This window comes from Rhea pennata, chromosome 6, assembly GCF_028389875.1.
Source record: "Rhea pennata isolate bPtePen1 chromosome 6, bPtePen1.pri, whole genome shotgun sequence".
Lineage (NCBI taxonomy): Eukaryota > Metazoa > Chordata > Aves > Rheiformes > Rheidae > Rhea > Rhea pennata.
In genome coordinates this window covers 11152355-11168061 of record NC_084668.1, presented here as the reverse complement: position 1 = coordinate 11168061, position 15707 = coordinate 11152355, and the positions used below count along the sequence as shown (strand labels likewise).

Genomic DNA, 15707 nt, shown 5'->3' with positions numbered 1-15707 from the left:
AAATAGAGGACCAGATGAAAATGTGCTCTATCAAGAGGGTCACACAAAGCTGGAGAAAAAGAGAGCCAAACTGTATGTCAGAGGGAAAAAAAACACCACAGCCATTACTGGAGAGCAGGGGCAGTTGGCCAAGCTGGAGGAGAAGAGCAGATAGTTGAGCACTAATTTTCTTCTCTAACTCAAAGAGATACTGAGCAATCCATCTACTTGCTTCAGAAAGGTCTTTGAGCAAATGCTTCCCAAACTTCACATGAACTAGAGAAACGGCACATCCAACCCAGTCATTCACTGCAGGGAAAGGGCTTGTCTAACCTCAAAAGTGGGAAGATCACATCAGAGGAGACCTTCCATCATGTTCACCCTTGCTGAGGCCAGAACAACAGTGAGCAGAGCTCTGTGCCTCCTTGAGACATCTCATGCTAGACTATGGGCTGAGCCACAACATATTTTCACAGCAAAGGCAAATAGACCACACTAGGCACCCTGGGAGAGCATCCCAGGCTGAAGAGCAATTCCTGATGCATGCAATGCATGCTGCTTCATTTAGGAGGTGCCTGTGCAATCTCACTCTGGTATGCAATACACTGGAAAAACCAAGGACATGGCTAACAGAGTAGCAAAGCCAAGCTAACACACTCCAACTACAGACTGTTGCTCGTCCTGCCCATAAAGACGCACAGCATGCTATTCTAACATGAAATACAGCAGGGATTTCTCTCACAAGAGATATGCTACACAGCAGAGGTTTCACGTCTAATGCCACGTTCCTAACGAAGGACAGGACGCTATTTTACACGAGGAGGTGGAATAATCCAGCTCCACAGATCAAACGGGCAGATCCTGCCACTGTGAGCATCAGCACCTCAGGGCTGTACCACCAGCACTACAGCAGTATTACCCAAGCAGTATAAACCTGCTATTACCCTCAGCAGAGGCCAACCATTTGAAGAGCACATTTGGCACAAGCTTAACAAACGTGTTAAGCCATCAGATGGCTGGCAGTGTGCTGCTGGTCTCAAGTGTACAAGAATATTATCAGATTTCTTCCTAGAGTGTCAGTAATCAACACCTACAAATCTAATAACACAATCAAATCTCACAGTCCTAAATTCATATTTTCAAGAGCTCAGTGTTACTCCTTCAAACTAGAAAAGATATTAGGCAATAGCCTTTATTGTTCAGTGCATTTAGTCATGTTTTCTGCACAAAAATTTAGTAGTCATTTCCAAGAATTGACATACCTAACCCTTATCCTAGGCCGACAATATAATTGAAGAAACCTCCTTTTTTACTTTGTTTTAAAACCCAGAAATCTGAGTGACTCACCTTGCACACAGCAGCCTGCAAAATTGCATCAAAACCACCTTCTGGAGCATCTCTGTTTCGGGAAACCTTCTGTTTCTGAACCTCTTCATTGAAACGGTCAACTTTATCCGTTAAGGACAAGAGATGGCGGAAGCCAAAGGATGGGACACAGTTTGGGAATAGCTTGTAACTGGAACAGGAACACAAGAGAAGTGGTTAGCTGAAGAAAAATACACCAGGAGTCAAGAGCTGCTGAAGTCTCCAGCTGCATCAGGTTGGCTTTTATTCCAAGGGATGAAATATTTCCACACAGCTTTGTTTTGGGTGCATTCACTTCTGGCTATTCATCTACAAAAATCTGCAGTAAAACTTATCTTTTCTCTCCTCCCCACCAACTTTGACAGAGCTTTGACCAACTGAAGTTACCAGAGATCTCACCAGGACTGAATGTTTCTTCCTACGTAAAGTCAAGAGTGAAGACACCAAATATCTGACCGCTGTGGGCAACACAAGTCTTGAGTTTCAGCACCCATAAAGCGAAGCTAGTTTTCACATTGGGAGCCCACAGTGCAAAATGCAAAACCACAGTGATGCAACGGGCAATCACAACGGGCAAGTTTCAGCAGCCCAGACCCACCCTTCCCTATAGCTCAGTGACTCCTCCAGCACTATGGCCTTGCCCAAACCACTCTGCACGATCAACCGGCAGGATCGGGCACCTCACACAAGCTAACTGCTGCAAACTACTTTCCCACTACTTTTGGGTAAGGATTTGCACTTTGTCGTCTGATGTGCTCGCAGTACTTGCCACTCCATGCCTACCACAAATCATCAGGCACTTCACATCTCTGCAGTATGACATGCATTAATAACTAAGAGTAGTTAATGTGTCCTCCTGCCCTCTCTGTGAGCTAGATGAGCAAATACCACCCCTGATTTCCAGACTGCTGCTAAAGGGGAAAGGTAGGAGTGGCACACGAAGGCAAGGAAGTGATTTGGCAGACCATAAAAACTCTTCTTTCTCCTTAGGAGACTGTGAGCTGCTTCAGTGTTCACAATGTGCTTGAGAGTCCTCAATACAGCAATTCCTCCCTCACGGGAAAGCAGTGAATGTGTGCAGGGGAGAGAGAAGAGAAGGGTTAAGAAGAAAATGTGTTTAAAAAGGAGCGGGACTTGCAGTAATTAATTCTTATCTTGAAAGATAAAACACAGAAAGCAATTAAAGGCCTCTGCTGACATTTGACCTTCTATGGCGAAGTTGTAAGAAGCCTTTTACACAACGGATTATTTAAGATTTAACACCGCTGAGAACCCAAATTCCTCACAAGCCAGAGCCTTTCTGCCGCGCATGCTCCGTGAACACGACACTGCTCCTGGAGCCAGGGACACGCCGATTTTCATCCGCGTACTCAACCACGCAGCAATGCGCGTATCTCGCCGTGCGTCAGGTGCAACCGTGTCGTGCATGGCAACAGAGTTTGCTCACTGCAAGCAAATGGCAACAAATGGGGCTGCTGGCAGCCGACCAGCCTGGGATCAGCCCCGGTTCAGCCTTGTGCTCTGCTCGCTCCCAGGGCCCCGGCGAGGAGCTCGCAATGATTAAAAGCCCTCTGTAAGACCTTGCGCAAGGTCTCCCTTCACGCAGGTTTGTAAGGTAGGGTATACCTGCCTGCGCCATTTGCCGGAGTCCCAGTCCAGAAAGCAAACATCTAGGTACTGCAGGGTCTCACACCTTGCTCTCCTCTCTACAGTCCCACGAGGGCTGATCATTTAATCCCTACCAGCTTCCCGTTTTTACACCCCAGAGGCTGGCGGGTTTGGTGCCAGAACAGACTACAGCTATTTAAGTAACTAATTAAGGGCACACAGCAGGGCAGGTTATCTCTGGCTGTAACCTCCACAAGAACTATCACAGCTATATGACTGGGTGTTCGGCCAAACCCTCTGCCTCTGCTGACCTTTGTTATTTCGAGTTTTCTCCATATTACCTTTCCTGAACTACTCCAAACGCTCCTTGCGGGAACAGTGATAGGCCAAATCCTGGCTCCCTTGATGTAACCCAAAAGGAGGCACAAATTAGGCACGGCAGAAGCCCCAGCCTAGCCTGGGAGGTCACACTCGCAGTGTGGGGCCAGGAACATGAGCGAGCAGTGAGCAAGGGGAGGGAGAAAGGAGGCAGAAGGGATCCCAGCCAGATCCCAGCACAGCAGCCGGGCCACCCCCCCGCAGGACCTGCACGGCGGGGAGGCTGTCGCTGCGCGGAGGCGGACAGAATCTGCACCGGGGGCAAGACCAAAAAGACACAACCCGTACAGTGCATGTTTGCTTGCAGTTTTTTTTTTTTTTTTAGATGCAAGCAGGCCACTGGACAAAGACTGTTTTTACACTAGAAATAACTAAAGATGAAACAAAACCCTACACACAGCCCACCTAACCACCAAATAAGCAAGCAACGTGGCTTTAGTAAAGCAAATGCAGCAACTAAAACCCACTTGCAGAGCAGCGAAGGGAAGACAACGCCATGAGAATACAGTGGAGCGCTAGCACCCAAGAGATGACTCAGTCGAAGACGGAGGGCGGCTGGAAGGGAGCGCCCACCACATGAGCTGCCTCTGGCAGTCCTTCCTAAATGGTTTCCCAAGCCCAGGCTTGCTTAATATATCCCATAAACAGAAAGACAATCACCTGGCTAAAACCCAAAGGACGTAAAGATAGTCTAATGACGATGGGAGGAGGAGTGACAGCTCTGAACTGCTTCAGTTAAAGGACAGCAGCGGTTTCAGGCAGGCCTCATGGCGAAGTTGTCCAGCTCTGCCCTCTCCTCTTCCAGCCATGCTCTCCCTATCCTGCACATTTCACCTTATTTTACTCACCAAAAGACACAATTTCAGTTAAATTATACACCAGCCAAACAAAATTTCCAAGAAGATTTTGCAGGATGGAGTGAAACCCTGTCCCCAGGCTGCAGGCAACAAGAGCTGAGGACGACGGCGATGACTGAGTGCGTTCATCTGAGGTCATGCTCGATTTGAGGCGGGGAAGAGAAACAAAGAACATGGCATATGGTGTCACCATGGCAGAGGGCCATCTCCATAGAGCCGGCTGTGACAGGTGGACCCAGCACGGGGGGAAAAACGGGCCCTGACACAGGACGGGGCTGAGCGGGGGAAGTAGTTCTCTGTGGAGTCAGTCAGTCATTCTCTGCCAGTTTTATCCACTCAGGGTGGTTTTCATTACAGCAATCACGAAGTTGGAAATGCAGGTGAAACAGAATGGAAAATACTGTGTAACACTGCTTATTCAGAGAAAAGGGGAGTAGCTGAAGAAGAAGGAATAGTTTAAAGTGCATCTTTACTGGTTAGGGCTTTCATCTGTGCATTTAAGAAATCTCTATGCCCCAGGCTCAGAAACTGAATCTATTCCAGCCGAATAAGCTCATTTATTTTCTCTGTATATCCTTCTAACTTATCTAACTTATCCAACTCTAGACTTGGTGTGAAGTGGCACTCTTCCATGGCACACCAGTCAAAGGAGTTACTATTCTGCCTGTGGTAAGGAATCCAGACAATTTCACACATCTTCAATAAGTATCTGGTGCAGCTTACTCTGCACAGCTTTGAAACTAAGTCCAATGAGCAGAGAACCAGACAAAACACCTCATCGGCACTACTGAATGTAGGGATGCTTTCAAAAAAAAAAAAAAAAAAAAAGTTATGAGAAAAAATTAGAAAAGAAAATTTATGGTTCTTTAGGCCAAGATGGCAGAATCTCAGAAGAACAGCTCATATTTTCAGTGCTGGCCTGAAAGAGATACTCCAGATGTTAACAGTACATTCTGGACCCCTCAGAAACAACTCGGAAATTATGCTTGTAAAAGCATGCCTATTAATGAAAAATTTGCACTAACACAGGGCTTTCCTAAATAGCTGTAGTTTCTATATGAATGCTTTCCTTAGGCATTTCATGCTCAGAGGATTAAATGCTACCATGAGCAAAAACACTCACAATTCCCACTAAATTCCGAAGGCAAGTTATCACTGGGAATTGTTCAGTCAGCACGACACTTCTGGCCATATTTCATGGCTGAAGCAAGTTTTTTTTTTTTTTAAGCATTAAAATCACCATCCATTCGATTTTCCTTTCCAGATGAAGTGAGTGAAAACAGAATGTGGATTATTTGTCAGATGAACGGTCAATGTCTGATTAGATGCCAAATGCTTGGTTGATGCTAAAAGTTGACCTAGAATGCTAAAAGTTGGCCTAGAAGCTTATAGACGGTGTAAGCTCTCTTTAATCCATCACTCACATGGAAAACTTAAAGGATGCACACTCACAGACCTTGGCATCAGTCAGTGATGTGACCTTTCCATTTAAGCATCCAGGAAAGGTTCAAACAAAAAGTGATAACCTTACCACTCTTACTTGACTACAAGGTGCCCTCCCCAAAGACAGATGAGGTGAAGAAAGGGCAGGACAGGGGCCATGAAAGTGAGCATCAAAGAGGGTACTCTTGCAGCAAGGAATCTGCTGCTGTATCCAATCTTATATCAACATACAAATCCATCTGAACTTGGACACCCTCCACTTCAGCCAATTTCACTTTGGCATAATCCTTGATTCAATGGACTTGATCCCAAATTCTGGCTGATACAAGGAGAACAACAAACAAAGATACTAATAAACAACAACAACAAAACATGAGGAAGGCTGTGATATTGCAAAGTAAACCACATAACTTACATGTCTTTGCAACTTGAGTTTGCTCTCCTTGAACAGTTCTAAAGAAAAAACTTGCTTGAAATCTTCAAAACACTTTACAAGAACTCATTAATCAGTCTTACAGGCCCTTACAAATCTCACTTCACTTCAACACTTCTGTTGGGAAGGTCTATTATATTGCCCAGTTTCCTTATCTGTAAAATGGAGACAAAGAGCTTAATTGATGTATTCAAAGCCAAACTATGACTCAGAGCTAGGTGCTATGTTCAGAAATCAGGAATTTCTAGCTCTTCTTTTTTTCCCAGCCTGTAAAAAAGCCTACTATGTCTGTATCCTCCTTAGGTACTCACCGATATCTTTATGCTCCTAATACAACAGTTTCACATATCTAGATGCCTCTGAACAGCCACTGAAAAATTGGAAACTGTCCTGTTTTGAATAGCTTTGGAACATCACAGCAATAGCTGTGGCTAATCAGCATTCAAAAAGATGGGGCACAAATATGGTTCATTATTAAATGCAAGAATTACAAGAAACTACTCTGCAGCCGCAGTCAAGCAGTGAGCCACTGGATGCGCTCTCAGTTCCTCCATTTGTGCAAACACCAGGCTTCTCCTTTCAGAGTACCCCTACCACTTACCCAATGCAGGGGTTGTTTTGGTATCTTGGTGCTGTGTAGGAGAAAGGAGAAATGTTTTTGTCCACAAAAGAGCCAAACCCCAGCCGGAAATTGCTAGTGAGCTTTCGCATCTCTTCAGCCAGCTTGGTCCCCAGGTTGCGAATGCTATCTAGGTCATCATTCATGGACAGAGAGAGGTCCATCAGGTAGTACAGATCCACAGGATAGTCCTCCACTTGCCGTACTTGAACCTTGAAGGAGGTCTGGTCACCTGTACACACAGAAGAGTTGAGGGCGATGAAAAGAGCGTGCTTCCTAGAAATGTAATTCCCGCAGGGCTCGCTCACACCCACCCTACAGGTGCATGTTCTGAACACATGCCCACATTTGCTCGGCTTTAACAGCCCAGCCTAAATAGCGCCAACACGTTAGGTGTAGAGGCTCTTGTAAAACGTTTGACCCACTCTGCAAAAAACCTTCCTGCAACAAGAAAGCTGATAGCACATGTAAAATCCAGACAGATTGCTTCTCTGTGTCCCCAAGAGCACACAGATCACTTGTGAAGAAAGAGGGTAAGGGAAATTTTGTATACTTTCAAATCCATTCCTTAGTCTCCGTCGGTAAAGTAGGGGATGATTTGGGCTCTTTTTAAACTCCATAGTGTAGCAGGCAAAAGAAAGACACCTGTCTGAATGTGTGTCCCCATTTTATTTTGGACATAGGAGTAAAGGTCCTTCCAACACACTGAGTGTCTAAGAATAAACATAAATGAAAAAACATTGCTGCCCCAAACTGTTTACAATCCAGGAGCATTTTCCTAGAAAACTAGAATGAAAAAGAAGCAGAGTGAACCTCAAATGAGATGTTTGGTGGACCACGAAAGAGGGGCCCCTTGACATCCTCCAAGTACATCTTCCAAGCAACCAAGGAACAAATCAAAGGACTTCTGCACAAAAGACACAAAGGAAGTGGAGTAGGAAAAAGAAGAGGGTCAGGAGAAAACAGATAGCATGGGATGAATGCAAGAAGGGAAAGATGATTCTGAGCTGTGCAGAGAAGTTAAGTCAAAGCAGACATAAAAGCAACATCTTACCCTGAAAGAGAGTCATGCCACTATCATTCTGGAGAAAGCAGGGCAAACAAGAAGTGGATTGGAAAAATAATGTGTTAATCACAAAGAGAAGTACCAAAGTAGAGGTGAAGATTTCTGAAGAGATGAGCATAAGGAAAGGCGTGGACAAGACAGTCACAGGCTGCAGAACTGGGAAAAAGCTGAAAAAGCTTTCCTCCTGGCATCCCTAGGCTGCTTCAGCCAGTCTGCAGAAGTGACTTCATCAGAGAGGCTATTCAGAAGGGGTGTCCTGGAGGGCAGCCCACCGCCAGCACTGCCCATGGTATGGGGCAGTAGCCCACGCTTCAAAACATGTGAACTGACTTCAAAATAAGCCACTGCTCAAGCCAGACAGACCTCAGTGGAGCCAGAGAGGGCACACCAAATGTGAGTCTTATACTTTGCCAATAGCTGAGAAAGCAATCTAAATGAAAACCTTAGGCTCAAGCACTCCCAGAAACCAGGCCAATTTGGAAATCCCACCTCCCACCTCACCCCGTTTTCAAACTCAGCAGGTTCTCAGCCTTGGCTTTTTTTAAAAAAAAAAAAAAAAAAAAAAACGATCAAAGCTACCCTTCCTTTCCACCTCTCCCAGCTTTTCATGGCCACAGCTAAACTTCGGGCACCAGCAGGCTCTGAAAAATGCCTTTTGCTTCCTCCCTCTTCCTCAGAAATGAAATGCACATTTTTTATTATTGTGAAAACATTTCCCTAAAAATTTTATTGTTCTCCTTATTGTTCACAGCACCACAGCTGCTCCCAGTTACTTTCTGCCTAAGAACATGCAGCAGCCTCCCAAAATTACAGTACTGGCTAGACAACGCATGAGGAGCTTTATAGCCTAGCAAGTGCCGGCCAGGCACAGATACCTGGAGATGACACTCCGCTGAGTGGCAAGCAAGGCTAAACACTTTCCATCCTGGCTCCAGCATTTGCTTTGGAGCAACTTGTACCAAAATCCACTCCTTCCCTCTGCCGCCATCCCCTGCAACCAGCCCTCAACCTTCCTGCATTTGCTGAGAGCTTGCAGACAACCTCACTGCATACACAAGGCCACCAGCTCCCTGGGGTGGAACCAGTAACGGTTGCTCCCCATACCACTGTCATCTCTGTCTCTCCCCCAACCTATGCAGCAGCTGCTTTGGCCTCAACACCCTTCGCTGCCTCTGTGAAGGGTTGGTGTCCTGGCACCAATGCAAGAAGGCATGTGGGAAGTGCATGAGTTGGAGTTGGCCTCTTTGCAAACAAAGCCATGAAGGAGTTCAGAGCTGGATCTTCTCATTTCTCCATCAGTGCTTATCTGGTCATCTCAGCTAATTCAGGGCGGCTACGGTGAGGTACCAGAAGAGTCGAAGGGTCGAATAGCTTGATTTAGGTATTTCAGGATTTCCCTGCAAGTTTAGATCAAGGACTGCTTCCAAGTCAGGGCCTCTTTTATGACATGTAATTGCTCTCCCCTGCAGTGTGAGCAATAAATGCGCCTGACAAAGGCAGAGGCACTAGAGGCAATCTCTATACAACTGCAATACAATAGGTGACCAGCTGCTATACAGATATTTCCAAGATAAAGGATGTAGGAAGCAGTAAACTCTAGCAATAAATACTCATTCTTTTTCTCGCCAACCTTTTTTTTTTTTTCTTTCAAATAGGAACAGGGCCTTCTCAATACAATGTTCAGAGAAGCAGTATGCACCAGGATATAGCTTAGCCCAGGGCCTATGGTATACAGAGTTATCAAGCTGGCTAAACCAAATCAGGTCCACCTGATGTTTTATCTGGCATGCATTTTATGAGGAGGAAAACAAAGAGGGATATCATTTATATAGTGTGATACCTGTTAGCACTGATCACGGGACAAGAGAGGAGGAACTGTGATTGTAATCCTGACCTTCTGAATTCAATGCTGCAAGAATGTGTTTAACTCAGGCAAAACTTCTTACCTATGTATACTTCTTTCATTCCTAACACGTATTTCCCATTGGGCTACTCAGCCTCTTCAGAAGAGGCTGCGGTGTACTTCTGAACTGAGTGTCCCTGACATTTCAGTTCTCAAAGTATTCTTCTTCCTGGACAGGTCCTAAGATGGGAATAACTAGGTTAAATCCTAGACCTTGTGCTGTGCTAAAGAGAATTTTGAGGATATTCTAAGGAACCTTCTGTCCTTAACATTCACATACGTAGGAGTCTATGAAAAAAAGACTGAAAATAATAGGATTCTGGGCCTATTTCTTCTTTTTTCTTTCATTCATAACTGCATAAATTGATTATCTGACAGAAAGTATTAGTGATATATATAGATACAAGTGCAAAAGAATTTGTTATTCCCTATGCACTATATTACTCTGGCATTTCTAGAAAAAATTGAACCCCTTCCTTCCCTACATACCACTACCTCATCCTCTGCTTAGAGCTTTTACTGAAGTGTTTTTATTTCAAAAATAAATTCAGAAACATTTCTTGGATACTGTCACACAGATGCAGTGCAGGAACTGGAGAAAACGCTTTTGGCCAATTTAAGAATACAAACTTGGCAATTATGACTTTCCAAGAAAAGCTTTTGTTTCTCCTTGGTGAGGCTTAAGGCTTAACAGACAATACAATGTGAATCTATTCATTTTTCAAAATTCCTTTTGGGCTACTCATATTTCTTCTATCCAACCAGGACACTCTGCTTTATAAACTGGATCCAAGCTCAAAAAGCAACTTAGTGAAAACTAAATGCTTGATCTGAAAGCTACCCTAACGAAGACATCAATTTAAAGCCTTTGGAGATTAACTCTGGGCACAAAGCGTGGAGGTATGACTTATGCCACAGGATGATTAGATCAAACTCCCTGGGTGGGAACAGTGAACAGTTCACAACTAGCCACTCTGTTCTGCTTTTACTTAGTAGTCTAAGAATAAAAGATCACAATCACCACAAACAGCTATGTGAATTCAGCTTTGAAACATTAAACTCTTGATGCATCAAGTTTTCTGATGGAACACAAAATTAGTATTATGCACAAAATTAAACCAATATTGGTTCCTTTTTGTCTTGAATCTATTGGCTGAAGCAATCAAGACTCATTCTTAAGCTTAGAAATTAATGGATAATTTCACCAGGGAATGCTAATTCAAGGGTTTAGGAAGTCTTTCACCCCAAGAAAGATGGAATGCTGCTCAACGTCAAAAAGAGAAAAAAAACGGAAGATACTATTAAAAACATCTAGAAATATTCCTCCTCCTGCAATGACTCCAATACTCGATATGCAGCAGGAGCATAGAGAGAGCAGCAGGAGGGGAACTCCCAGCTCAGACTGGCCTGAGCAGCACCATGTGAACCCTCAGGGCAATTCCTCAGCATTGGGCACTTTCGAGGGAAGGAGCTTTCAAGCCGCCCAGGCAGCGCAGTATAACCCAGTCACAGGACGAGCTGCCCTGGCTGAGACGGCAAAAAAGCTCATTGGGAGTCTCATCCCCCTCCTTCCTCCAACAGTTCTTGGATTTGTTGGACCCCTGGAAAAGCAGTACAGTCTCAGCTTAATGCTCTGTGCAGCTTGCTGCTGTTCTGCCAAACATCCCCAGGCTGTTGCAACCCGCAGCAGCCTGGGGAGCAACACTGGTACCGCACAGATGTGGTGGCACCCATCCCTGCCTCTCCTCCTCCACCCATAAGGGAATCTGAGAGGGCCCTGGGAGTGACACTCCAAGCTCGACACAGGGGCTTCTCTGCAGTCTAATCTGAACTGAAGGGCAGTCCCCATTCTGCACAATACCATGCTGTTAGCAAGCACCTGGTGAATTTGATGGTGGCCACATAGCAAACTGAATGCCCACGGATCTGGTCCCCTGTGAGGTGAGGTCATGCAGGAGGACAATGCACATATGCCCCACACATCCTCGCTCAGCACAGCCCAAAATAGTTCCAGCAGCCAACAACTTGGCCCCAAGAAAGTCACAGAGGCAAATCTTCTTCATCCCTTCTCCAAAAGTCTTAAGATCGAAGAGCTGGGTGAACGTGCTGCCAACGCTGCAAAACTGCCTTTGGTAGCAGCTCTGGAATTTGCCAGGCACTGGCTGCTGCATGTGAAGGAGGTGAGATTTCAAAGCTCAGCTTTGCTGAACCAGCCTCTTCTGCCAGTAATTACCGCAAGAAACATGAGTAAATAACTCCTCTTTCATAGGAGTGAACCTGTTTCATAAGCAGAATCACATTGCAGAAATAATCTGCAACATGCCTCCCAGCAAGCCCGAACCTGCACACCCAGCCTGGAAGCAACCTCTGGCATTAGCATGCTCCTCACTCTGGACCACCAGCTCCAGGCTGCCTGGTCTCCACCACCATCCTCTTTAGGAAGATTCATCTAGAGAGGGACACAAGGATGGCTAGCTTTAAATATGTATCTGCTTTTAGGATTTTGAAGAAAATTTCATTACAGCTGAGGGTGTGACTGATGATACCAGTAATAATGCTTAGAAAGATCTAACTTAAGAAGCATCACTGCTGTTCAATCTACGCACTTAAAACACAAATAAGAAGTTGTAAAGAAGAGGGGCCAGACTCTTCTCAGTGGTGCCCAGTGACAAGGCAAGAGGCAATGGGCAGTCTGAAACACAGGAAACTGCCCTTGAACACATAAAAACACTGCCTCAACTACCCTCACAGAGAACACTGGAACAGGTTGTCCACAGAGGTTGTGGAGTCTATTCTTGGAGATATCCAAAACCCGCCAGGACATAGCCCTGGGCAACCTGTAGCTAACCCTGCTTGAGCAGAGGGGTTGAACTAGCTGATCTCCAGAAGTCCCCACTGGCCTCAACCATTCAGTGATCCTGTGAAATTCTGCAGAAATTCCTAGGACCTGAAATAGTGCTAGTAGTGTGCTACAGAGAACCAGCTCAAAAATGCCGCTTTTCCTGGACAAAACATCGTTATTTCATTTTTTTTTGTATGCTCATGAGAGCTGTCACAAAATAAGTCTCAAAAACCCACATCAATTGCTTATAATGAATCAAGCTTTTATATCTGCTTCTTGACCTTCCCATAAAGAGCTTTTTTTTCCCTTCAGAAACATCAAATGCCAAATTTTTTCAAGAATTCTGAACCCACATTAATGCCTTCCCCCACCAAGCAAAAACTTTTGATAACAAGCATACTTGCATGGCTCAAACTAGCCTTTCACTTTTAATTTCTAATTAAAACAAAAAGATTTATAGAAAAGTGATGGCTCAGGGAAATGAAACAAGGATATGGATATAGTCCCAGTTCTGAGTCAGAAGTTCAAATCTCCATCATAGGCCTTGATACTATGGGTTGTCTTTTTTTAAAAAAAAAAAAAAAAAAGAAAAAACATATCAACAGAAAACAGATATGCATTTTTTCTTAATTTATACAAGCAGCTATCTCAGACTCAAGATTCAAGCACTGTCAGATCAACGCAGGATCCACAATTGTTTTAAACCTTCCATCCACTGATTGCATTTTTAACTCGAGCAGGTTATTGTTAAATATATGAAAGGATTAAGACAAGTATTTATAGGAGTTTTATATAGGGTTTGGTTGACCTGGATCACAAGAATAACAGCAGAGTCCTCACAAAGAAAAAAAAATACCACAGACCCAATTCTGTTCACGATGCACCACTGAGGTTCATGGACTCTGGAAGGGTCAGCAGTTGCCCATTTTAGCTGTCTCTAAGATCACAGGCTATAATATGATCTCAACCTCCCACCACCACCACCACCAATGACCTCTTCTATGCCAGAACACAGCTTAGTTGTTGGGGACTCACCAGGCCGAAGATTCAAGGAGATCTTCTGAGGCATTATTTGTGTAACATCCAAGTGGGTCAAGCCGGAGCCCTTGCTGCTCAGAGGAACGTTCTTCACTATGTTAATGCTGCTTTTAGGATTTTCGATTGCTCCTGCACAACCATTTGCAATAAGGTTCTGTAGGAAGTCGCACCTCGACGTGATGGATTTTGTGCTGCCAAATTCCTAGGAGGTTAAGAATGAACAAAAGGGGAGGGAGAAATATCAGTCCCACAACAGGAGCTTTGTTTTGATGTGCTGGTATCTGCATCAAAAAGGAGATGACAAGGAACAGATGGTATCATTGGCTATATCTCAAAAGCCGCTAGCACTGAGCCTAGAGACTTTCTAAGAGATATCATACAGAGGAATTACTGAAGAAGATATATTGTGAAGGTTTATGCATTGTGCTCCCAAACCTGCAGCATTCCAGTGTCCAGATCAGAGGTCTGCAAACTGAATTTGCTTAGAGATCACTGTAAGAGAATTAGAGATCACTGTCTCCCCCCAGACACTTGGAGCACTTTCTCTGAACTCTGTGTTGGGCCATGTGAAAGCAAGACGAAGTGTTTGCTTTGCTGCCTGAATAGCTATTTCCCTTTGCTTCTAGAGAAAAAGATGAGAAGCTGAATCTTTTGCAAGTGGATGGGTGTATCACCCCAAAGGAGCTTTGCAAGAGAAAGAAAGAAAAGAGGACAAGGAGATGTTACCGATGGAAATAGGATGAAACAACCAATCAACCCAGAGAGGTGAAGTCAGCACCTGAAGCTGGAGACTGAGTCTGAGTGGTTCCAAAGACCTGTGTTCACTCCCCTGTGTGAGGAGTAGCACGTCCCACCACAAGCATGGTGTTCCCCCTTCCTTAAATCTTTGCACAGCCAGCATCTGCACTGCACTAGCGTATGGAAAAAAGCAACCACAGCAAAGGGTCCCCTGAGCTGAACCACAGAGTGGGCTGACGCAGACAGGCTGTGCAGGAGAGCCCTGAAGGAGAACAAGGGAGCTGTGAGAAAATTCTTGGGAGGTGTCAGTACAGAAGAGGAGAGGCCACAGTTGAAGGCTGTAAAAGAAACAATCGGGAATGAATCTGGGAGGGTTAGGAGAGAGCTGGAGCAGAGCAGGGAGATGCTGGCGGGAAGGAAGAACACACGAGGGAAGGGGAACGATAACCTATCACTTGACTGATAAACAGACTCGGTGCCTCCCATCACACGCAGCGCACAGTTGATAGCGGGTTGCAGGGCAACCTGTGTCTGCTGCTAGCAGGGGGGACAAATACTTGGGTGGTAGCTGTAGCTGAAGACAGCTCTTTGCTGCCTGGAGGAAGATACACCATCGGAGGGAGTCTCCCACGGGCGGTCCTTGGATATCCTTCGGCCCTCATCCCAAACGGGACCCACAACACAATAAAGCATTGTGCGGGGGAACGCTCTGTAACGATCCAGCCACACAACGAAGCCTTTTGCCGAGTGTGTCCATTTGTCAGAATGTGATTTTTCTTTCCAAAAAGGCCAAAGGGAATTAGTTACATCCCCAAAACTTAGTGAATTCTGAACAGCTGATTTCTTATTTCTACGCTATAACAATAGAGACAACCATCTTCTGCTCTGGGGCCAATCTACTAAAATCACATGAAATTACGCAGAGAAGATGCTCCTAGTCACACTAATCCCTCCTTCAGCCACTCAGCCAGCAGCCAGAGCCGTGCTGGGGAAGGGGAAGAAAACCACTTCTCCAGCTCAGGGAAATACGCACCCCTTCACCGCGACTTCTTTCAACGGGGGCACCCAAAGCATTTCACAGACACTGAAATCATCCTCCTCAAAATACCCTTGTGCTTCCCCATTAAACAAAAAATGCAAAGCTGGAAGACCTGGCCACAGCTCTTCCTGCAACTCGGTGCCAAAGCCCAGAACGAAATCCACTGCGTCCCGACGCTCAGGCACACGGTAACAGGGGGAGATGTCGAGGGGGGAAAAGGAGAAGTTAATCTTGTCTTTGCCCCTCCTAGTGAGACGCACGGCAGGGCTGCCGCTCTGCATTTCGCCACCCGTGCCGCGGCGGGGTTGCAGCCCCTGCCCATACTCGGTGCCTCGCCGCCAGCCTGCTCCGGGTGAGCCCAGGAGCCCCCAAGGGCAGCGCCCGGCTGCTGCGCTGCCA

The 15707-nt window shown here is 45.5% G+C and overlaps 1 protein-coding gene across 1 annotated transcript in view; it reads right to left on the bottom strand.

Annotated features, from left to right (window-relative positions):
• ITGB5 (integrin subunit beta 5) overlaps positions 1-15707 on the bottom strand; it is a 75923-nt gene that overhangs the window by 47295 nt on the left and 12921 nt on the right. The window contains exons 3-5 of the mRNA XM_062578406.1: positions 13529-13733; positions 6665-6914; positions 1327-1495 (exon numbers count right to left, since the gene is read on the bottom strand). Coding sequence (XP_062434390.1) covers positions 1327-1495; positions 6665-6914; positions 13529-13733 — 624 coding nt within the window. The remainder of the gene's footprint in view (positions 1-1326; positions 1496-6664; positions 6915-13528; positions 13734-15707) is intronic.